General features: G+C 42.0%; 2 protein-coding genes across 4 annotated transcripts; both read left to right on the forward strand.

Moving 5' to 3' along the window:
- Nucleotides 1-18,068, forward strand: LOC127542861 (hemoglobin subunit alpha). Of its 3 annotated transcripts, XR_007948829.1 has the most exons (4): nt 1-142; nt 422-626; nt 9,214-9,536; nt 15,932-18,068. XR_007948829.1 is itself a non-coding variant. In XM_051968722.1 (3 exons), exons 1-3 carry the CDS (start codon nt 48-50, stop codon nt 9,418-9,420), a joined length of 507 nt encoding a protein of 168 aa, XP_051824682.1. In that variant the 5' UTR covers nt 1-47; the 3' UTR covers nt 9,421-18,068. The 3 variants fall into 3 exon arrangements, 2 of the variants coding, with proteins under 2 accessions (XP_051824682.1, XP_051824697.1); XM_051968722.1 differs by having other exon boundaries at nt 9,214-18,068; XM_051968737.1 differs by lacking the exons at nt 9,214-9,536; nt 15,932-18,068 and adding an exon at nt 917-1,177 and having other exon boundaries at nt 2-142.
- A 1,436-nt stretch (nt 18,069-19,504) lies between these two features.
- On the forward strand, nt 19,505-20,598 carry LOC127542869 (hemoglobin subunit alpha-like). The gene is made up of 3 exons (XM_051968759.1): nt 19,505-19,771; nt 20,024-20,228; nt 20,395-20,598. Exons 1-3 carry the CDS (start codon nt 19,677-19,679, stop codon nt 20,521-20,523), a joined length of 429 nt encoding a protein of 142 aa, XP_051824719.1. The 5' UTR covers nt 19,505-19,676; the 3' UTR covers nt 20,524-20,598.
- Nucleotides 20,599-24,686: the final 4,088 nt, after the last annotated feature.

The following is a 24,686-nucleotide window of genomic DNA, read 5'->3' on the forward strand; positions in this document are numbered from 1 at the left end:
CAGGCTGCACATTTCTGGTCCTGCAAAGAACTCAGAAAGAAGTAAAAATGGTGCTCTCTGGTGCTGACAAGGCTAACGTGAAGTCCGTGTGGAGTAAGGTGGGAGGCAACGCCGGTGCCTACGCAGGTGAAGCCCTTGCCAGGTAAAGGACTCCCCTCTCCTCCCCGGCCTTCGCGCTTCCTACCTATCCCCAGTCCCATAGATCCACGAATGCAGAATCCAAAAACCCAATCCAGGTCGGCAGACCTCCGACAGAAATCCGTCGAGTGTCCCGGGATCTTCTGAGCTCAGAACCCTTCCTCTCCTTCTTAGCCTGGACCGTTTCCCCCATCCTCAACCCTGGCTCCAGCTCCAGGTGCCCAGTGGACAGCGTTCGGGATGATGCTCCAAATGAGTCCTCTTTCTTCTTTCCTTTCCGCAGAACCTTCCTCTCCTTCCCCACTACCAAGACTTACTTTCCCCACTTCGACTTGTCCCCCGGCTCCGCCGACGTCAAGGGTCATGGTCAGAAGGTAGCTGATGCCCTTTCCCAGGCTGTTGCCAACCTGGATGATCTGCCCGGAACCCTGTCCAAACTGAGCGACCTGCACGCCCATAAGCTGAGAGTGGATCCAGTTAACTTCAAGGTGAGTCAGGGATTGAGCGACCCACCGGGGGGAAGCGAAGGGACCGGGGCTGGTGACTGGATGCCCAGTGCAGCCAGTAAGGTCGCTTTTGAGTGTAATGGTTCCTACAATGAACCCTTGGCATGCGGGGCAGATTACTGGATTTCAGGGTAGAGCAGGGTTTGAGCGCGGTCAGGACGGGGGCAGCGGGCGGGTGGAGTACGAGACAGGTAAGGGAAGGAAGCAGGCAGGGGCAGTGGGGGGAGGGAAGTGTGGGCGCTCACCTGACTCGGGAGCTGTCCCTTTTTCAGCTCCTCTCTCACTGCCTGATCGTGACTCTGGCCTGTCATCTGAGCAAGGATTTGACTCCCGAAGCCCACGCCTCCATGGACAAGTTCTTTGCCTCTGTGGCTACCGTGCTGACCTCCAAGTACCGTTAAGTTGTGTCGGAAGCCAGGGATTTCCACTGCCCTGCCGCCATCATCCGGGCTGCGGGTCCCTCGTTGTCCCCAATCCCTTCCACTCCGCATGGGCAGATGGACGTCTCCGAATAAAGTCTAAGTCTGCCACAAGTTGACTCAGTGCGTTTGTCTTCTGCGTCTGGGGCTGGGATATGTGTGGGAAAGCTGGAGCTGGAAGGGTTGGGGAATGGAGGAAGTGTGAAGAGGACTGGGGAATCATATCCTGATTTCCTGCTTCTTGTACAGTCTAAAGGGGTGGAAGTGGGTAGGGAAAGGCTTACAGTAAAAATGGGAGATCACTTGCACCCAGAGCAGCCTCCTTATTCCCCCTAGTACTCTTAGGGGCCCCACAAAGATCCTTACCTATACTCCAGTCCCCTTTTGTTCCTTCAATTCTGTTGTAAACATTGGCTGCAATCCAAATGAACAAGATTGAATTCTTTAAATGGGAAGACAACGTATAATAAAACTTGATGTGGACCTGGGAAGAGCTCTTTCACTAGAACTGAGAAAGGGGACCATTTCCCCCTAAACCTAGTTGGCACTTAATTGGCATATATTTGCACAAAGGCCTTTTTGCCTGAATATACAGTCTGATGAGAATGGAAGGAGATGATAAACTAAGAAGTAACATCACTCTTCAACTGCTCTTTCAGACAGGGAGTGAGAAAGGCCAGCACAGCACAGCCCTAGTTTCTACTCTTTGTGTGGAGGAAGAAGAGGGTACCAGTCTTGCCCTAGGCTCTCCTTCAAAACTCTGAGATATCTTCTAGAAAACCTGAAACAATCATTTTAGGGAGGGATGTTTCAAGTGAGGTCTCTGTCCTAGAAATAATCTTTTACCTAGATCCCTGTCTCTACCATTACCCCCCAAAAGCAAAATTTTGACTGTCCTCTTTCCTCCTCCCCTTCTCTTCTCCTCCCCTTCTCTTTCTTGTGTTTAAGTTTGCTAGTGTTTTTTGGCAGCTTGCATTCCTCACTAAGTCTGCAAGGGCATGTAGGGAGCTGGGGAATGAGTTGGAGCCAAAAGCTTGATATAAATTGAATAGTCATGTTTCTTTGTTAATATTAGGACTGAGTCTTCATTTCTACCCATAGCACTTTCCATCCTCTACCACCAAGAGTTCTAGATTGGACTCACTCATTTACATCACTTGCAATAAACCACTTCCCTGTTCTAGGTTTCATTGGTCTCTCTATCATGAAAGGTTTCGAGAAGCTCCAACACTGCTAGGCTAAGCTCTCCAGATACATTTCTCTTCTAACATTCTATTGACAATTTCCCACACTCTAGATTATAAGGTCCCTGCCAACTCTAATAGTTAGCATGCTAAGTTGGATCTAGAAAAACAACTGAGTAACACTTGAATAATAGTTAAATAACATGTCATCTATATGAACATCCCTGTCTTGTATGATAGAAGCAGTACAAGCGTACCACATGGATGTAGAATCAAAAGATCTACCTACCAGGCTCAGGTCCTTCACTTAATCTTGATATTTCATCCTCTTTGAGCCTCAGATCACTCATCCTGAAAATGAGGATAATGATCTTTGCCCCAAATCCCTCACAAAGTGTTCAACTAGTTCAAATGGGATCCTTCCAAATGAGTGCATTGTAAGCTTCAAGCTCATATTCATTTGTCAACCATATTGTTGTTTTTGTTGTTTAGTTGTTTCAGCCATGTTGGACACATTATGACCCTATTGGAGGTTTATTTAGAAGAGATAATGGAGTGGTTGGCCATTTCCTTCTCCAGTTCATTTCACAGAAGAGGAAAATGAGGCAGAATAAAGTGACTTATCCAGGATCACACAGCTAGTAGATGTTTGGGCCCAGATTTGAACTTAGAAATATTAGTCTTTCTGAATCTGGACTCTATCCACTAACTCACCTAGTAGAAAGACTTTACAGAGAAGATGATGCTTGAGTTTTGTCTTGAAAGAAGAGAGGGATCTGTGAGTCAGAGGTGAAAGAAAGAACATTTGAGGCATGGGGGACAGTGAGTGAAAAGGACACAGGCAGGAGATTGGAGCACCATGTGTAATGTGATGTGACTCTTATGACTGGAGGGCAGGCAGGAACTGCAAAACCAGGCCAGTCATCTCTACATTTCCCACTTGACTCTGAAATCTTTTGGATTGTTTTGAACTTCTTTATGAATCATGTCCCTATGCTGGATCCCCGTCCTCCATTCCTGTTCCATTTTCAGCTTTTTCTCATTAAACTGAAAGTTTCCTGAGGGTAGAAACTGTCCTTTTCATATTTCTATCCCCAACTTTTAGCACAGTGCTTAGCACAGAGAAGGAATGTTTGTTGACTGACTGTGAGCAACACAGAAAAGGCCAGTTTGTCTAAATAAGAGAACTCAGCTGAGGAAGTAATTTCCATTTTATAACCTTTAATGTTTACATAGCACTTTAAATAGAATTATCTATTGGATCAAGTCTCCAAAAAACATCTCAAAGTATGTGAATACAATTACAAAACAATTTTCAAATATAAAGTCATCTAAACAATTGGAAAAAATATCAATTGCTCACGGGTAGCCTAAGCCAATATAATTAAAAATTTTGCCTAAACTATAATTTATTCAGTGCCAAACCAAACTATGAAAAACCTATCCAAAAATAAAATATAACAAATAAAAAAATATAACAAATTCAAGAAAGAATAGAAAGAATAGCAAGAAAAAATAGACAAGAAAAAATAACAAAATTCATCTGAAAGAACAGAAGATCAAGAATATCAAGGGAATTAATTTTAAAAATACAAAGGAAGATAGCCTAGGAATACCAATTCTTACATCATATCATAAAGCAGTAATTCTGAAAACTATCAGGTACTAGCTAAGAAGCTAGTGGTGGAATAAACTTGATATGAAAAACACAGTAGTCAATGACAAAAGTAACCTAGTGTTTGATAAACCCAAAGACCTCAGTTTGGGAGATAAGACAAAACTGCTGGGGAAACTGGAAAGCAGTAAGACACAAACCAGGTAGAAACTTAACATCCCACACTGTATACCAAGATAAGGTCAGAATGGGTATATTATTTAGATAGAAAGATGACACCATAAGGAAATTGGAAGAGTAAGGAATAATCCACCCCTCAGATCTATGGAAGGAGAAAAATTCATGATCAAATAAGAGAGAGCATTACAGAATGCAAAAGAGATCATTTTGATTATAATAAATTTAAAAGCTTTTGTACAAACAAAATCAATGCGACCAAGATTAGAAAGAAAGCTGGGAAACAGTCTTTATAGCAAGTGTCTCTGGTAAAGGCCTTATTTCTCAAATATATAGAGAGAACTGAGTCAAATTTGTCAGAACAAAAGTCATTCCCCATTTGATAAATGGTAAATGGTATGTTTTCAGATGAAGAAGTTAAAACTATCTATCAAACAAAGAAGTGCTCTAAATAACTTTTGTTTAGAGAAATGCAAATTTAAAAAACTCTAAAATACTACCTCACACCTAAGAGGTTGGCCAATATGACAAAAAAGGAAAGTGATAAATATTGAAGAAAATGTGGGGAAATTGAAACATTAATTCATTGTTGGTGGAATTGTAAACCGATCCAACCATTCTGGAAGGCAATTTGCCCAAAGGGCAAGCAAACTATACATATCCTTTGATCAGCAATACCATTACTGGGTTTATATTCCAAAGAGATCATTAAAAAGGCAGAAGAACCAACACATAAAAAATATTTATAGCAGCTCTCTTTGTGTTGGCAAAGACCTGGACATTGAGGAGATTCCCATAAATTGGGAAATGTCTGTATAACTTTTTGGCTGTTTTGTGTGTGTGTGTGTGTGTGTGTGTGTGTGTGTGTGTGCATGCACGCGCGCTGAGGCAATTGTGGTTAAGTGACTTGTCCACACACCTAGAAAGTATTAAGTGTCTGAGGTCAGGTTTGAACTCAGGTCATCCTGACATTAGGGCTGGTGCTCTATCCACTCCATAACCTAGCTGCCCCAGACTGAATAAGTTTTGATATATGAATGTAGTGAAATACTATCATGCTATAAGAAATATGGAGGATGTTCTCAGAAACACCTGAAAAGGGTTAAACTGATAAAAGTGAAACATACTTTATACACAAAATAAAATGAGCAGTGCCAGAAGAACTAATGTATAAAGTAAGAGCAATATTGTGTGATGATCAACTATGAATGACTTGGCTCTTCTTGGCATTGCAATAGTTCAAGACAATACTGGGTTCATGGTAGAAAATGCTATCCTCATGCAGAGAGAATAGATGGAGTCTGAATCCAGATCAAAGCATGCTCTTTTCACTTTAATTTTTTCCTTTTGGTCTGTTTCTTCCTTCATAACATAACTGATATGGACATATGTTTTGCATGATCACACATGCATATCCTATATCAGGTTGCTTGTCATTTTAAGGAGTAGAGAAGAGTAGGATGTAGGAAGAAAAATTTGGAGCTCAAAAAAATTTTAAAGTAAATGTTACATATATTTTAACATATTTAACATGTATTGGATTACCTGCTATCTAGGGGAGAGGGTGGGAGGAAGGAAGGGAAAATTTGAAACACAAGATTTCGCAAGGGTCAATGTTGAAAAATTGCCCATGTATATGTTTTATAAATATAAAGCTTTAATAAATAAATAAAGATTTTAAAAACTAAATGTTTAAAATTGTCTTTACATGTGATTGGGAAAAAATTAAATGACATTTAAACAGAAAAAAAAAGGAGAACAGAGGTACCAAAAAAAACTGACCTAGAAATTAGACAAGGAGAGAAAATTTAAGAATCAACAAATTCTCACTATTGATTTAAAAATGCTAATTAAAATGACTCTGAGGTACCACTTCACATCTATCAGATTCAATAAGATGACAGGAAAAGATCATAATAAATACTGGAGGGGATATAGGAAAACTAGGATACTGAGGCATTGTTGGTGACGTTCTGGACTGATATGGTCATTTTGGAGAATAATTTGGAACTGGGCCCAAAGGACTATAAAATTGCATACCCTTTCATCCAGCTGTGTCACCACTGGGTTTGTAGTCCCAAAAAATCATAAAAGAGGGAAAAGGACTCATATGTGTAGAAATGTTTGTAATTAGCTCTTTTTGTGGGAGCTAGGAATTGGAAATTAAATAGATGCTCATCAACTGGGGAATAACTAAGTTATGGTATATGAAAGTAATGAAATGTTATTGTTCTATAAGAAATGAGGAATAGAAGGCAAGCAATGTGCGAGTTGTACTTGCCAAGTATATATAATAAAAAGACAAGAAAAATAAAATGAAAAAAGTATTCCTCCATCTGCATTCAGACTTCATCATTTCTCTGTCTGCAAAGAACTTTCATCATGGGTCCTCTGAAATTGACTTGAATCACTATATTGATCAAAGTAGCTAAGCCTTTCATAGTTGATCATCATCACAATATTACTGTTACTATGTACAGTGTTCTCCTGATTCTCTTCAATTTACTTTGTATTAATTCATAGAAGTTTTCCCAGATTTTTCCAAAAACATCCTGCTCATCATTTCTTAGACCACAGTAGTATTCCCTCAAAATCATATAACAAAACTTGTTCAACTATTCCCCAGGTGATGGGCACCTCCTCTGTTTCCAATTCTTTAACTGGACTTAAGTTTTGACCCAATGATTTCACAATTAGGTTGATGTCTCCTATATCAGAGGGGTAATAAGAGTCTCTACATCGCAAAGCTGTGTGGATGGAAAGGGAATAGCTTGAGTTCCATTCCTGTCTCTGACACAATAGAATTGTGAGCCTGGGAAAGGTAATTATCCAATAGGGATGTCAATTTCTTCATCTGTATAGGAAGGGGTTGGATTCAATGATTTCTGAGCTGCCTTTCAGCTCTAAGTCTATGATGTTATGGACCCCAGGATAGCTCCTTGCAGTACAACTTTCATCCTCAGCACAGCTATTTCAGGAATGGTGGGGCTGGAGAGGAGAGCGCTTCCCTGCCCAGGTGCCTCTCAGCTGGTCAGGATGCTTCTTAGGGAGGTCAGGGAAAGGAACCTCCAACTTGACTGCTGCAATGACTGTGACTTGTGAGTGAGTCAGAATGTGTGACTGGGCTGTCCTTGATCTTCTTCTATATGTGTTTGAGCCTCATGGCATTCCTAAAGGATAGTTTGTTCAGATGACAAAGTGACTCAGTGGTAGAGAAGGAACTGTCCTGTCTCCTGCACTTCGGGACAGAAAACCCCAGGGTTTGTCCTCATTTGCCTCCCAGGTTACTAGTGTGAGCATAAAGAAAGACCCCTCAGTGTGAATGTGGGCCAGGACCAGACATTCCTATACAAATGTTGCACTGATCTGGGTTCCCTTCCCCTTTCCCTCCTCTGTCTTTAAATCTGTAGCATCTGAGTATGGAACCGTCTGATTCTTCTGTCCTGATTTGTTAGGGAGCTGCACATCATAGGATGAGGGTGGCAGCCTGAGTGAGAGCTGGAAAGGACTTTGGATGTCACCTACACCAATTGCTTCTCCTCAGTTTTCAGATGGGGAAACTGAGATCCAGAATGTTAAGTAATTTTTTTCCCATAAAGTATTAATTGAGAGATCCAGGTGATTTGTACCCAGGTCCCTTATTTCAATCGACATCATTTCAAAGCCCCCATTCTGCTTCCCAAAAGGTAGGAGAGGAATGTAATGGAAAACTGCAGGTGAATGGGATTGATTATTTACTTTTGATTTTACTCATTTATTATTATTATATTTAATAATTTGATTTTAATAATATATTATATTTATGATCATTATTTACTTATTGATTATTTAATTTATTATTTGATTATTTACAAACCTAATATGTGCCATACTGCGCTCAACTTTTTTTCAATTATTATCTCTTTTGATGTTCACAGCCCTGAATAGTAGGTGCTATTTTACCCCTATTTTACAGACGAGGAAACTGAGAAAAACAGAGGTGAGGTGACTTGTCCAAGTTCACACAGCTAGGAAGATTCTGGGGCCATATTTGAACTCAGGTCACCCTGTCTCCGGTTCTCGTACTTGGGATTGCCCCAACCTGAGTGCAAAGGAGAAAAGTCCCAGACGTAGAGCCTGCGCAGAGCCTCTTCTGCAGTCGGGGAGCCCGAGATAGACGGGAGCACAGCGCCCCCCGGAGGGGGTGCACAAACGCGACACCGTCTGGGTCTGTCACTCAGCTGGGCCCCTGGCACCCTAAAACAGGTACTGTGCCAACCAATGAGCGACGCCCACCGCGGAGCCACCCCGAAGCGTGGCTGTGAGGCTTGGGACGGTGTATTTCTGGTCCCGAGAGAGCCCAGAAGGAAGCCAAGAGGGCGCCCTCTGCGAATGACAAGACCAAGGTGAAGGCCGTGTGGAGCAAGGTGGGGGGTCAACGCCGGTGCCTAGGCAGGTGAAGCCCTCACGAGATAAGGGGCCGCCTCCTCGCCTCGCTTCCTCACCTCCTACCCTGCCTGTACCCGGTCCCCAGGCCTAGAGACTCACGGGGGCCCTGCGGCATCTAGTGACCTACTCCAGGTCCAGAAGCTTCAATACCTGCCTTCCCCAGCCTGGGCCCATCGAGTGTCCCGGGACCTTCTGTGCTCAGAATCCCTCCTCTCCTTCTTAGCCTTTCTTCTTTCCTTCCCGCAGGACCTTCCTTCTCCTTCCCCACTACCAGGACCTTCTTCTTAATGAATACGGCCCCGGCTCTGACGACATTCAGCACCATGGTCAGAAGGTGCCCTTTCCCAGGCTGTTGCCAACCTGGATGATCTGCCCGGGACCCTGTCCAAACTGAGCGACCCGCACGCCATAAGCTCAGAGTGGATCCAGTTAACTTCAAGGTGAGTCAGGGATCGAGCGACCCACCGGGGGGGGGGGGGGGGGAGGAAGCTGAGGGACCGGGGCTGGTGACTGGATGCCCAGTGCAGCCAGTAAGGCCGCTTCTTTGAGTGTAATGGTTCTTACAAGGAACCCTTGGCATGCGGGGCAGATTACTGGATTTCAGGATAGAGCAGGGTTTGAGCGCGGTCAGGACGGGCGCAGTGGGCGGGTGGAGTACGAGACAGGTAAGGGAAGGAAGCAGGCAGGGGCAGTGGGGGGAGGGAAGTGTGGGCGCCCACCTGACTCGGGAGCTGTCCCTTTTTCAGCTCCTCTCTCACTGCCTGATCGTGACTCTGGCCTGTCACCAAGGACTTGACTCCCGACCTCGAAGTACCGTTAAGTTGAGAAGCCAGAGATTTCCACTGCCTGCCGCCATCATCCGGGCTGCGGGCCCCTCGGTGTCCCCAATCCCTTCCATCCTGCTGGCGCAGATGGGACGTCTCCGAATAAAGTCTAAGCCTGCCACCGCTTGACTGTGTGCGTTTTTCTCCTGAATCTGGGGCTGGGATGCAGAGGTGGAGGAGGTGTGAAGAGCTACAGGGAACCCGTCCTGAAACATGGTTCCTTCCACACCCCTGAAGAGATGGAGGTGGGTAGAGAAGGCCTTGCAGCAGAATTGCGAAATCACCTGCACCAAAACAGCCTCCTGAGGTTTCCTGCCCTACCCCCTGCCCCTTTTGCAGACCCTCTCAAGCATCCTCACTTCTACTCCATTTTGTTTTTTATATGTGTTATAGGCAACGACTGTGATCTCTGTGTAGTAAGTTTGGGTTCTCTAAGGTCTTGCTCTGGAAGGAACTCCCTCAGGAGAACTGAGAAAGTTCAGTGTACCCACTTTATTCTACTTGTTTCCTTAATTTAAGTGTTTGCACAGAGACCTTGTTGCCTGAATATATTCTGATGAGACTGGAAGATGATAAAGTGAGAAGTGACATCACTCTTCAACTGCTTTTTCAGACAGGGAATGAGAGAGGCCAGTCCAGCACAACCCTTAGGTTCAACTCACTGTGGCAGTTGCAGCAGGGAAAGAATAAGATCATTGATACACCCTATGGTCTTGCCAAAAACCTTGAGATATTCCATAGGAAAACCTCTGGGATGGGATGTGGCAGGGGAAAAGGCATTTCGGAGAAGAGGGGCACTCAGGTTAGAGTCAGATGCATTGGATCTAGAGTCAACTTCTTGCTTATTTCACTATCTGTACCTCTCTTTCCTCTCGTCCCCACCCAAGGAAGGGAATTACAACTGCTAAGTCAATGGTCTTTTCTCCTTTCTTCACCTCAACATCTGTGCAGCATTTGAAACTTTCAACCATTCTCTCTTCCAGATGTTCTGTCTGGTTCTCCTCCTATCTGAATGGTCTTCCTCAGGTTCCTTGGCTAGTTTTTCAGTCAAAAACCTGCCTTCTAAATCTTCTGTCCAGAGTCCAAAACTCTGTCTCATGATCTCTTCTCTTCTCTAGCCACACTCTAACTGGGTGCCTTCTGGAGTTCAATGAGTTTAATTATAATCTCTATTCAGGTGACTCACACCCCTATAGAGCCAACTCTAGTCTCTCTCCTGAGCTCTATTCTCAAATCTAATAAAACTTTTCAACATTTTAAACGGAATGTAAATAAATGATATATGATAAATAAGCAAATGAATATATTCTCATGGATTTCTCAAATTTGACATATACAAAACAAAACTCATTATCTTCCCCTCCTGCTAAATCACCCCTTTTTGAAAATTCTATATTTTAGTCATATAACAACACCATCTTTCCAGTCTTCCAAATTCACAGTGTTATCTTCAGCTCCTCACTCAGGTTCCAAATGTCAGCATTTCTATCTCCACAGCATCTCTTGTGTCCATGTCCTTATCAGTCCTCACCAGAAGGAACAATGATAAAGAATATCAAAGAAAGATTGACCAATTTTTAAAAAAAGAATTAGAAACAAAGTTGAAGAATTACTAAACAAATTGTAGTATGTGACTATAATGGAAACAAAAATAATATTTTGGTTGAAGCATTTCAAGAACATTCAAGAAATATTTGTTTGAAAAGTTAATTTATTAAAGTCTATTTAGGGTAGGGGTTGGCATGGCCCCAAGAATATAGCTGTGTGTTTTCAGTTCCACCAATTTTCTACCCTTTTCACTTCTATGTTACTAGGGACAGGGATATACCTCTTGCAATAGTTTTCTGAACCCCACACTAGCAACTTAAGATTCTTGGGGCCCACCCTCATTTATTCTATTTTTTTGATGAACAAGAAAGATAAAAATAAGAGATACAATATCAATACCTTCATAAAGGTAGAGGTCCAAAGGTGTTAAATTTTGCACATATTTTTGGTTTTATTCAATGTATTGTTAGTTGTACTAATTTTTTCATCTTTTTTTCTGTCTTAAAAATACTATTACATAGGATGGCTCTTTGAGAAGGAGAGGGAGAAGGATACTGGGGAAAACTATGGTGATATAAAAAACACTAAAAAAATATTTATTTTAGGGGAAAAGAGCCAGGCCAGCTACAACTTCCTCCTCAGGATTCTTGGGTTACCCTAAGGTAACTCTTCTCCATTTGCTCAATTCTCCATTGTTTATAGTTCTTCTACTTAAAAAAAACACACATCCATCTGTATTAGTTACTACAATTAGTTACAAGTGCTCTCACTGCCCCAGCCAGGCCTGCGCCCCACTCAGGGGCAGCAATCCCCAGTCTCAGACTCTTAGGAAGGATCTTGGCCCAGGAGGAAGGATAGACAATGGGATGAAGGTCCCAGCAGGTACGGCACTCTCCTCTGCCCAAGATGCTTGGGCCAGGGAGGCTGAGACAAATTTGAAACTGGGGGATACTGAAAAAGCTAGGGCCCAAGAATAAGCAATCATGGCTAAGAAGACAGGGAAAGATAACGATAAATGTTGGAGGGTTGTACAAAAACTGGGACACTAATACATTGTTGGTGGAGTTGTAGACTGATCCAAATATTCTAGAGTTTGGAACTATGCCTAAAGGGCTATCAAACTATGTATATCCTTTGATCTGGCAATGTCAGGTCTGTTTCCCAAAGAGATTATTAAAAAGAAAAAAGGACCTACATGTGCAAAAATATCCATAGCAGCTCTTTTTTGTAGTGGCAAGAAACTGGAAACTGAATGGATGCCCATGAGTTGGGGAATGATGAATAAGTTATGAATGCAATTGAATATCATTGTTCTATAAAAAATTATCAGATAAATAAATTAGAGGAACATAGGATAGTTTATAAAAAATTATCAGCAGACTGATTTCAGAAAGTCTGGAGGGACTTACATGAACTGATGCTAAAGAGATCATTGTACACAGCAACAAGAAGATTATACGATGATCAACTGTGATGGATCTGGCTCTTCAACAATGAGGTGATGCAGGGCAATTCCAATAGACTTGTGATGGAGAGAGCCATCTGCATCCAGAAAGAGAGGTCTATGGGGACTAAATGTGGATCACATCATTAGTTTTTTCACCTTTTATGTTGTTGTTTGCTTTTTTTTTTCTTTCTCATTTTTCCCCTTTTGATCTGATTTTTTTGTATAGCATGATGAATATGGAAATATGTTTGGAAGAAATGCACATCTTTAACCTATATCAGATTACTTGATGTCTAGAGAAGAAAGGAAGGAAGAAGGGAGGGAGAAAAATTTGGAACACAAGGTTTTGTGAGAGTGAATGTTGAAAACTATCTTTACCTATATTTGGAAAAATAAAAAGCTATTATTATTTTTTAAAAGAGAATAGCCAATCATTCAGATTTGAATGCAGAGGTTGGGAGGTGAACACAGTAGTGAGGATTGAACCAGTTACTAACTTTTACTTTTGTTTGGCCCAGGAATCAATAATAAAAGCCCTAGGGTTTTGAGGTCCAGAATGAAGAGCTAGAAGATTGGTACCTATCACAAGGGTGTCGTAGGCTGGGGGGGTTTGAAGATAAGACATTGCCACAGCAGAAATGGAGAGCATGAAGCTGCTGGTATCTTCAGAGTTTTGACAGGTCACAAAACTGATAAAGGAACAATAGGCAGCAATCCAGACACAGCACTTCAACATGAGGTCTTAAGGGCTGAGGATCATTCCCAGAAGGTTTAACTAGTCCAAGTGGGATATTCCAGAGTCGGGATGTTCTCTGTGGCTGGTGACTTGTACCTGGGATCACAAAGGTGACATCTCAAAGCCCAGGGAGCAGAATCAACAAATAGACATTTTTGGAATCACTTTCCTTTCCTAAATCTCTAAGCACAGGGAACAAGTTGTGAAGGAGGCTTTCCCAACCTGGGATGTATAAAAGCCAGAATCAGTAAGCTCAGAAAATCAAGCCAAGAAAAACAGCTTTTCAACACAGGATCTTCAAGTGCAGGGAAGACACATAATCAACTTGTCTAACTCCGATCTTTCAATGCAGGCTGAGGAGTCTAGGGAAATAATTTTCCCTCATAGGATCTCTAAGTGCAGGTTGCAGTTATGGAGTATCTGGAAATCTCTGAGTCTGAGGGGCAGAGGCAGGGCTGGTTTTTCACCTGAGCATCTTGTTAGGACAAAGATAGACATACTATTTGAGGACATTGCCTGGCGGAGTCTATCTACTTTTCCATTCCAGGATCTAGTACTCTAGATATAATTTACCACTTAACATCAATGAACTTTTACCAAGTGATACTGGCTTGAAAGATTTTAGTAAAAAACAAAAGGACAAACATTTCATTTAACAAGCAAATGAGAGGAGCAGGGAAGTGAATATCTTTTATAACAACAGAGAAGGGAGAAATACTTTTACCAAAGAAGCTTCTAGAGAGGTTCATAGGAAATAAAATGAACAGTTTTGATCTGATAAAAATTGAAAAAAAATTTGCAAGTAAAATTATAAGGAAAATAGTCAACTGGGTATTTCCCAGTTTCCCAATTTTTCCCAAATTTCCCCAAAATGTATCTGATTATGGCCTGCTATCCAAGATATACAGGGAATTAATACAAGTGTATAAGAACAAGAGTCATTCCTCAATGGTAATTGAACAAAGGATCTAAACAGACCATTTTATTTTTCTTTTCTTCTCAACAGTATTTTATTTTTCCAAATACATGTAAAGATAGTTATTAATATTCATTTTTGTAAGGTTTTGGGTTCCAAATTTTTTCCTCTCTCCTTTACATCTCCTTCCCCAAGGCAAAAAGTAATCTGATATATAAGTTGTGTATTTACAATCATTTTAAATGTATTTCCATATTAGTTGTGCTATGAAAGAAAAATCAGAACAAAAGTGAAAAACCTTGAAAAAGAAAAAGAAAACAACAACAACAAAAGGTGAAAATGGTATGCTTTGATCGACATTCAGTCTCCATAGTTCTCCCTCTGGATGTGGATGGCATTTTCCATCCCAAGTCTATTGGAATTGTCTTGAATCACTATGCTGCTAAGAAGAGCTAAGTCTATCCTAGTTGATTTATCACATAATCTTGCTGTTGTGTTCAGTGTTTTCCTGGTTCTCCTCATTTCACTCAGTATCAGATCATGGAAGTCTTTCCAGGCTTTTCTGGTCAACCTGCTCATCATATCTTATAGAATAATAATATTCCATTACATTCATATGTCATAACTTATCCAGTCATTCCCCAATTGATGGGCATGCACTCAATTTCCAATTCCTTGCCATTACAAAAAAAACCACTACAAACATTTTTTGTACATGTGAGTCTTTTTGCCTCTATTATGATCTTTTTGAGATACAGACTCAGTAGTGACACTGCTAGATTAAAAGGCATGCACAATTTGTTAGCCCTTTGGGCATAGTTCCAGATTGCTCTCCAGAATAATTGGATAAGTTCACAATGGTCTAAAATAGACCATTTTCAAAAGAAGAAAGACAAGATAAACAATCATCAATATATGAAAATATTCCAAAGCATTAATAATAAGGAAAATAAAATATGACTTTCTACCTCCCAGCTTTCCAATTGGGAAAGATTGACTAAAAAAGGATAGGGTAATGACAATTGTAGGAGGAATTGTGGAAGAACTAACAAACTAAAGTACTCTTGATGGGGTTGTGAAGTACTCCAACCATTCTGGAAAGTAATTTGGAATTATATCCCAAAAGTCACATTCTTTGAATCCCATTTTTTCTATTATCTTTCCCAATTAGAAGACTGGGAGGTTCACCTTCATTAAAAAAAAAAAAAAAAAAACAACCTAATTTGATCTTTCCATATCCAATAGATACATTTCAAATCTCTCCTATCTTTTGTGACTAAACTCCCTGAGAAATCCATTTACAGTGATACATATCTCCACCTCCTTTTCTTCACTCTTGTCTCAATTCTTTACAATCTGTTTCTGACTTTCTTTTGCAACATTTAATAGATACTTCTCTATCCAAAACTAGTGATCTCTTATTGCCAAATCTAATAGCTTTTTTCAATATTTATCTTTCTTGAACTTGGATATGTTCAATTTAAGAGGTTTATAAGACATCCAGTTTGACAGTCTGCATTACTAAGATTGATCCTGTCAATCACCCTCTTCTCCTTGGTATTCTCTTCTCTTTAGGTTTTCCTAGACAGAATATTATTTTATCTTCACAATTCTCCTACCTACCTGATAATTCCTCCTTTGTCTCTTTTGCTAGGTATAAAAAAAGGGTATTCCTTTGGTAGGCATTTATTCAGATAATTTTGTTAATACTCCATATCCCACATATCTATTCTGGGTTCTCCTTTCTTTTCTCTCTTTATTATTTCATTTGATGTTTTCATCAGCCCCAATTAATTTAATTGTTATCACTATGCTGATGATTCGCAGATCAACTTATTCAGCCGTCATCTCTCTCCTAATTCAAAATTCCCTTTTTCGACTGCCTATTGAACATCTCAGATTGGATGTCCTGAAAATATCTTAAAGTCAAGATATATAAACCCTAATTCTTTATCTTTTTTCTCAATCTCTCCCATGTGCTAAAATTCCTTAGTGCTGTCAAGAGCACCACCACCTCAGTAAACCAGCTTTCAAGATAGATGTCTCACGGACCTTTTAAACTCACATCCAAAATGAAATCTATAATTGAATGGATGCCCATCAGTTGCAGAACGGCTGAATAAGTTATGACATATTAATGCAACAAAATGTTACTATTTTACAAGAAATGATCAGCAAACTGATTTCAGAAAAGCCTGATGCTGAGTCAAATGAGCAGAACCAGGAGAACATTGAAACAGTTACAGCAAGATTATGTGATTATCAACTGTGATGGACTTGGCTCTGCTCCACAATGCAATGCGATTCAAGAGAAGTCCAATAAACTTGTGATGGAAAGAACCATCCATATCCAGAGAACTATGAAAATTGAATGTGATTCAAAGCATAGTATTTTCACCATTTTTGTTTGTTTATTTTTCTGGGCCCAATCAAAACCTATAAATCACAAACTAAGAGTAGAACCCATCATAAACTTGGACTATTGAGGCAAGTAAAAGAGGGTAAAAGGGAAAAATAAGGGACCTGAGAGTGAGGGTGGATTCTCCAGGGCAGCAGTAATATATGAATTATATGAAGTGCTCATTGCAGAATGAGAAGTTTGAATATAGGAAATGATAGAGTTCTTGCTCAATGGAAGCATTTCATGAAAAAATTCTAAAGCAGAAGAATCAGATGAAATGGGCTAACATATGTACCTATCATGGTCCAACCTCAGTTTCCTTTCTTTTCCCAATATCTGGCATAATCTGTGACTGTAGTATTGACCAATCAGCTCCTTGAGGAGTTCTTTGTGGTGTACCCCTTCATGGACCCATTCCTGTGCAATTTGATCTCTGTGTTCATCTCTAAATACTGTCCAACTAGTATCCCCTTCAGTAATTACACCCCATCCCTTGGGCCTCTAAACCCCTCCTCCCTTCCTACCTGCTGCATAATCAGAGGCAATTATCTTAGAATAAAGTCTGAGTGCATGGCAACCTGGCTATGCAAACCCCTGCTCTGTGATGGGGGAGTGGGGCATTAGGGCCATAGAGGAAGCACCATAAGGTCACTGTGTTCCATTTTCCTAAGTCATTGACAGGCTCATGTCCAGAGGACAGATTGACAGAAATGGGAGAGGCCGGAAGCCCAGCCCAGTCCTTTGCCGCCTGTAATATCTCCCAAGTAACCCCACCCACACATGACTTAGGAGATACTTCCAGATACTAGATATTTCTACACTATCACTCCCTGGGGGGTGGGCCTAGCTAGGTGGGGAAGTTAGGGTGACAAAGTCAAAACTCCCAAGGAGCTCCAAGTGTAGGGCCCTCACATCCTCTTGGCTCTTTTGCATGTTTATGTTCTATATTCTCTTCCAAAACAACCTTTTTGCCAGAGTGCATTTTGGGAGTGGGAAAAAGGATTCTCTCAGATGTCTGTGTGCATGCAGCCCAACTTGGTAAACCCCCCACATCGGGTTCATGATAGTTGGCCATCCCTAGAACAAAGGAGGAAGATATCTAATATGTTGGTTAGAGACAGAACTCTCAGATTGGTGAAAGTTGGGAGGGTTTGTAATGAAACTTTATAAAACTGGCTGGTCCACCAAAGGCCTACCTGTTGGAAGATTGTTGATCCATCCTCCACACTTCCCCAGATATTTCTAAACTGGGAGTCAGAAGATGTCCCTCTATCATTATATCACTACATGACCTTGAATTAGTTACTTCTGTTGGGGGAACCTCTGTTTCTCCTTCTTATAAAATGAGAAGGTTCAATATGATAAGGTCCCTTCCATCTCTGACATTACAGATTGCATGTTCCTTTCCAGATCTACTACTCTCTATTCTAAGGCCCCTTCTATATATTATAGCAGCATGGTAAAATGGCAAGAGAAGTTGGAATAAGAAGGTGTTAGTCCCTGCTCAAGTACTTATTAATCATGTGACCATGGGCATATCTTTTAATGTCTCTGAAATACAATTTCTGCATCAACATAAAGAAAATAATAATGCCTGTCCTAAACAAAGCTTATATCCATTGACTGCAGATTAGCTAAATAAATTATAGTGTATGAATGTAATAAAATGTTGCTGTTCTGTAAAAAACAACAAATAGGGATATGATGAATAAAGAAAAGCATGAGAGGACTCAAGTAAATTGATACAAAATAAAGTTAAGCGGACCCAGAAAAACAATATAAACAATGACCACAGCAATATAAATGGAAAACAACAACAAAACAATCAAAATGGAATGTTATAAAATTACATTGACCAGGCCTGATCCCAAAGAATGCATCTCATTTTTTTTGTTGCAGAAATATGAAATTATGGAACACTGCATATAACAACATATATTGATTAGTTTTGCTGGTCCAGCAGGAGTTGAGAGCAAAGACCAAAGCACTGTCTCTGTCTTTGTCTCGCGTTCTGTCTACCTGTCTGTCTATAACTCTGCTCTCTTTGTGTCTCTCTCCCTTCTCACCTTTGTTTCTCTGTCTCTCTCTCTCTCCCCCACTCCCCATCTCTTTATCCCTCTCTCTCTCTGTTTCTCTGTCCCTACCTCTCTGTCTCTGTCTCTCTTGTTCTCTCTCTTCTGTCTCTCCACTACTATCTGAGGAATGGTATAGAAAAGGGAATGGGATGGAACAGGTTATATGGAATGAAGTAGAATAATAGGAGATAATAATGGTGTTGGGGAAGAGAAATGAATTTTATGGAGATGGGATTGGAAAAGATGGGGACAAGGATAGAATGGTTTGTAACAGGCATAGAATAGGATGGGATTGAAATACAATGGGGATACAAATTGATACAAATTGAGAAGGAACAATCAATCAGTCAGTTAACAAGCATTTATTAAGTGCCTACAATGTGACAGATATTGTGCTAAACCTTGGGGATAAAAAGGCAAAAACAAGCCCTGATCTCAAGAAGCTCACAATATATTAGGAAAGACAGCATGCAAACAACTATGGACAAACAAGATACATACAGTATAGGTAGAAGGTAATATCAGAGGGAAAATACTAGCATTAAGGGGGACTGGAAAATGAGCAGAAAAGATTTTCACTGATGAAGAAAGAAAGCATTTCAGGCCTGGGGTACAAAGTTGGGAGCTGGACTGTCCTCTGTGAGAGACAGTAAGGAAACCAATGTCAGGAGCAGGAGGGAGGAAAGTCAAGATGGGTCATTTCTAGAACAGAAAGAAGCAAACTTCTGTCCACATTTAGTAGAGTATTGGAGTTGGAGTCAAAGATTTTAACTTATCATACTCTTACTAGCTGTGTGACTCTTGGTAGGCACTTAAATGGTCTACCCCGGTTTTCTCCTCTGTAAAAATGAGAATAATAATAAAAACATCGTGTTATTATTATAAAGAGAAAAAAAATAATAATAACAGCATTCACCTCCCAGGGTTATTATGAGGATCAACTGGTTTTTGCAGAACTTTAAGCGCTATATAAATACTAATTATCATCACTATTACTATTGTTGGTGTTACTACAGTTCCACAAGCTGAGGTAAGGGATGTGAGACAATCCACAGGTTAGGTATTCGGGCGGATGCTGCGTTTGCACAGGTGATCTGGCCCAGGTGCGGATGCAGCGCCCCCTGTGGGGGAGACCCGGCCTCGCCCCACCTGGGCTAGTGACTGCATGATCCGTGCCAGCCAATGAGCTCCACCTCCCCAGTGCCAAGTCTAGGACATGCCATCCTTGGCGAACCCCGAACAGACAGACCTGGGAAAGAAGGATGGCCCTGTCCCCGGCAGACAAGTGCAACGTGAGAGAATTCTGGGAAAAACTGGGTGAGAACACCAAGGTGTACGGCACTGAAGCCCTGGTGAGGTGAGGCAACACCCAGCACGTGAATGCGCCACTTCCCCGAGCCCAGAACCCGGCGTGGCCCCGCTCTCGGCCGGTTCCCGGGACCCCTCCTCTCTCCCGCTCCCCAGCCTTGGGACCCCAGGCCGCGTTCTCGCGTCCCGCCGCCGCCTCTCGGCAGCCGCTGGCGATCCCTCGCTCCCTGGCCGGCTCTCCCTTCTTTGCCCCACTCCCGGGTCCGGGCCTCCCTCAGCCTGCCCTCCTTTTGGTTGGCAGGACCTTTCTTTGTTTCCCCGAAACCAAGACCTACTTCCCCCACTTTGATCTCTCCGGGGGCTCCCGCCAGGTTCAGGCTCATGGCAAGAAGGTGGCAGACGCCCTGACTTTGGCCGTCAGCCACCTGGATGACTTGCCAGCCTCCCTGTCGTCCCTGAGCGATCTCCACGCCCACAGACTCAAGGTGGATCCCATCAACTTCAAAGTGAGTGGAAACCCGGGGGGGTGGGAGGCAAGAGGGGGTCTAGGGAGTTGGGCCAGCGAAGAGAGAGAGAGGTTCGGTCCAGAATTCGGGGCTAGTGACGTCTGAGAACTGGGCCCCCCCAAGATCCGACCCGGTCTGATCCCGCACCCGCCTCTTCTCTCCCCAGCTCCTGTCTCACTGTTTGCTCGTGACCCTGGCGAGGCACCATCCAGGCAACTTGAACCCCGAGGTGCACGCTTCTCTGGACAAGTTCCTGAGCTCCGTGTCCTCCGTGCTAACGTCCAAGTACCGTTAAGCTGGGAGGGTCAGCCGCTCCCTCCGCCAGTTGTAATACACGGGAAACTTTAAATAAAGGCGAAATCTATGGCAATCTAGCTGTGTGCACTGGGGCTTGAGTCGGGGAGCTGGGGAGCCTCGGTGTTCAAAACTGCAGCCCCTTCCCCGGCTCTAGAGAAAGCTGAGCTGTCTGCAGTGACTACCCCGTGATCCTGACATAGGGGAGAAGTCTCTGAGAGGGCTGAAGGGCTGCCGTATGTCCCACCCTATTGCTTCCCCTCCTTCCCAACCTGAGAGAGTACAAAACCCCCTCCCAGCAACTTTCCTATCTTGGTTTATCATTGTTTCAATTTTTATTCATATATTTTGCTTTTCCATTATAATCATTTCTGAATATAATTCCACCCACCCACCCCAGTCACTCCTTGTAAACAAACAAACGAAAAGAAAAAACAATTCAATGAACATCAACAACCATAGTTCGTTCCCCCACACTCACTCATCCCCACAAAGAGAGGGAGATGTATTTTCTCATCATTTTCCCAAATGTAGCATTCAGTTCAAATTTGCATTTTTCACCATTTGCATTGCTAGAACCATTATGTACATATAGTTTTTTTGCAGCCTCAGAACCCAAAATCTCCACTCAACACCCCCTCTCAATCTCCCTCTCTATCTTCACTCTTATTAGGACAATGTACTTTTGAACCCAAACCTGAGAAGACAGTCTTGTCTACAGACTCCAGTAACCTTTCCTATCCCTCCAGAAATTGGGGTTTCTGGGTGGCCAGTAAGTTTTATGGCCACCATTGAAACCCTAGCCAGGCCCAAGAGGGCCTGGGTTTGAGAATAAGACCTTGGAAGATTAATCAACCTACTGCATCTGGATGAGTTCAAGAGTTTGGGCCCTGGTTGAGCAGAGTTTATGGGCCCAGCCCCAGGAAAGAGTTATCCCCAACAACCAGCCTGAGTCTGGCTCAAGATTAGGAGGCATGTGGTCACACCTCTGCCTTTGTCTCACTAACTCAACTCTACCTTATCCTTCAACACTTCCCTCCCCTCTCTTATCACACTATCACAGACCCCTAATCAACTTCTAAACCCATTTTGGGTCCAGAGCTCAAGGTCACTATTCTCCCTAGACCTAGTGCCCCCTGACTCCCACAGATCCTAAAATCCTGCCCTCATTTCCCTCCTGAAACGACCCTGATTCCTCCTTAATGCCCAATGTCCTGAGGACCACTCCTGAATTTCTATCCTCACATCCCACCCAGAATGCCATGACCTGAGTTCAGATCCTGCCTCTGACATAATACCTTTGTGACCTTGAGCAAATCTATGGACCTCAGTTTTCTCATTTGTAAAGCATAAGAGTTGAACTAGATAATCTCTAAGTTTCGTTCCAATTCTGAGTTTAAGACCCCAAGGTCTTTGTGGCCCAGTACCTCTATGTTACCTGACTGTGACAGCAGGGGTAAATGTCTGAGATCTGACAAAGGTATCACCTTCTGATAACTTTTATGTGCTAAAGATCCCAGAAGGGAAAGACAGCTTTTGTCTTCTCTTTCCATCAGCGCAGTCCAGGGACTGCCTCTCACCTACTTCAGAATGATCTGAAAGAATCTGACAGGTCTGAGGAATGACAGGGTTTGTTTTTTTTTTGGGGGGGGGAGAAGTTAATTAACACCTGCAAATATATCTAAACCCAAAAATATTTATAGTAGTACTTTTTGTATGTGACAGCAAAGAAATGGTAACAAAGTAGATACCCATTGTTTGGGGAGTAGTTAAATAAATTGTAGTGTATTAATATAATGAAATAATATTGTACTGCAAGAAATAAGGTGTGTAATGAATACAGAGACATATGGGAAGATCTACACATGAACATAATGCAGGATGAAGAAAACAGAACCAAGAAATAATATGTACCCTAAATACAAGAATAAAAATGTGAAGAACCACAAGAGAATAATTTATGCACTACTTCTATCACAGGGGCATTATGAGAAAAGCACATTGTGTAGTCTAGAGCATTCTAGAAATATACGCTGTTCTTATTTCTAGTTCATTGGTATTCATTTTCTGTTCTCTGGTATTTCCTCAGTTCAAGTGTTCGTTTTTTTCTTATTGCAATACTTCAAGGATTGATCATTTCAATTGAGTGAGGTCAATATGGGTATCCATTCATTTGTTTAGTAGATTCATATGCACTGCTTTAAGCTGGGGTATGGAAATCTAAAATGTCCTATTTCTTTAATCCAGAGGCATAACTGGGGATATTTTCACCTGGGACAAAAATAGCCTTTCTCCCTCTCTGTCTCTGTCTCTATCTTTGTCTCTCTGTCTGTCTCTCCTCTTCTCTCTCTTTCTCTCCTCCTCTCCTTTTCTCTCCCTGTCTCTCCCTCCTCTCTTTCTGTCTTTGTCTCTCCTTCTCCCTCCCTCCATCTCTCTCTCCTCTCCCCTTCTCTCCTTTCCTCTTCTCTCTCTTTCTTTCTCTTTCTCCTCCTCTCTTCTCTTTCCCCCCTCTCTTTCTTTCTCTCTTTCCCTCCCTTCATCTCTCTCTTCTCTCCTTTCCTCTTCTCTCTCTCCTTTTCTCTCCTCTCTTTTCCTCTTCTCTCTCCCTTCTTCTCTCTCCTTCCCTCCTCTCTCTCTCTCTCTCTCTCCTCTCCCCTTCTCTCCTTTCCTCTTCTCTCTCTTTCTCTCTCCCTCCTCTCTCTCTCTCTCTCTTTCTCTCTCTCTTTCTCTCTCTCTCTTCTCTCTCTCTTTCTCTCTCTCTTTCTCTCTCTCTCCTCTCTCTCTCTCTCCTCTCCTTTTCTCTCCTCTCTTTTCCTCTTCTCTCTCCCTTCTTCTCTCTCCTTCCCTCCTCTCTCTCTCTCTTTCTCATCTTTCTCTTTCTCTCTCCCTTCCTCCTTCTCTGTCTCTATCTCTCTGTCACTCTCTGTCTGTCTGTCACACACACACACACACACACACACACACACACACATACACTATCAAGAATAGTGACAGTGGCTGGGGAAGAGTAGAGAGAGGTCAGGGGAATCCAAATCCTCAGTTCATAGAGGGATAAGCTCCTGTCTGGGAGAGGGAAGCATTTACACAGACTAGGAGCTGCTTGCTCTGGATCATGGTGGCTGGAAGGGTCCTCGATGAGTATATTTTTCAGGGGCCCTGGGAACTCTGGAGCCACAATCCAGATTTTTCCAAAGGAATTGCTTCTTTTAACCAGGGTTGGGACCTGACAAATCAAGGTTCTTTAGTTCTCTCCTGCCCCCCACACCCCAATAAAAATCATGTCCAGGGATTAGACACTTTATTACTGTGAAGGGACCTTCAACTGACCAGGTATTACTTCTGTCACAAGAGTTGCCTTCCCCACAAAGCTCTTTTAGGGGTCAGGTCAGCAAAGAATAATATGGACCTGACTCTAGTCTCAATCAATGTGTGTGTGTATTTGTGTGTGTGTGTATGTGTGTGTGTATGTGTGTGTGTGACACATTCTATAATCCCCAACATAGAAAGGGAGCTCCCACCATATCTGCATGTGTGAGAAAACCCTGGCTGCCCTGTTCTAATTATAACTTTGCCCACTTCTCTACCTGAGAGAGGTGAGAACAAACTCTTACGTCCCTTAAAAAGTGGAGATAGAAAGAAACCTGGGTTGGGAATGAGAAGATATAAGTTTCAATTCAAAGAATAAGTAACAATTATAAGTACTATTTTTTGGATAGATCTTTAAATTATTTACATTTTGAGCAGGGATAAGGACAGGAATAGGACATGTGAGTTCACTTATGTAGGGTCAATTCTCCACCAATGCACTTGGCAACTTCTCAAACAAGTTATGGCTTTAGGAAATTGTCCGGATCATGGAGGGTTGAGTGATTTGCCTGCAGATACACAACCAGCTTGTGAAGGGTAAGAACTGTACCTCCCTTCCTCTGAAGTTGTAGCTAACTCTATTCATTATACCATTCCACCTCTCATCCATAAAGTAAAAGCAAGAATAGTTACAAAATGTTTTAAACTTTATAAAGCATTTTCTCTACAATGGTCATATGAAGCAAGTCATATAATTTTATTATACCCATTTATGAATAAAGAAACTCAAATTGAATGATTTGTCTATGGTTATAAACTAGGATTTGAACATCTAGAGTGGCTACTAATGAAATATTG

Source organism: Antechinus flavipes, chromosome 1 (genome assembly GCF_016432865.1).
Source record: "Antechinus flavipes isolate AdamAnt ecotype Samford, QLD, Australia chromosome 1, AdamAnt_v2, whole genome shotgun sequence".
NCBI lineage: Eukaryota > Metazoa > Chordata > Mammalia > Dasyuromorphia > Dasyuridae > Antechinus > Antechinus flavipes.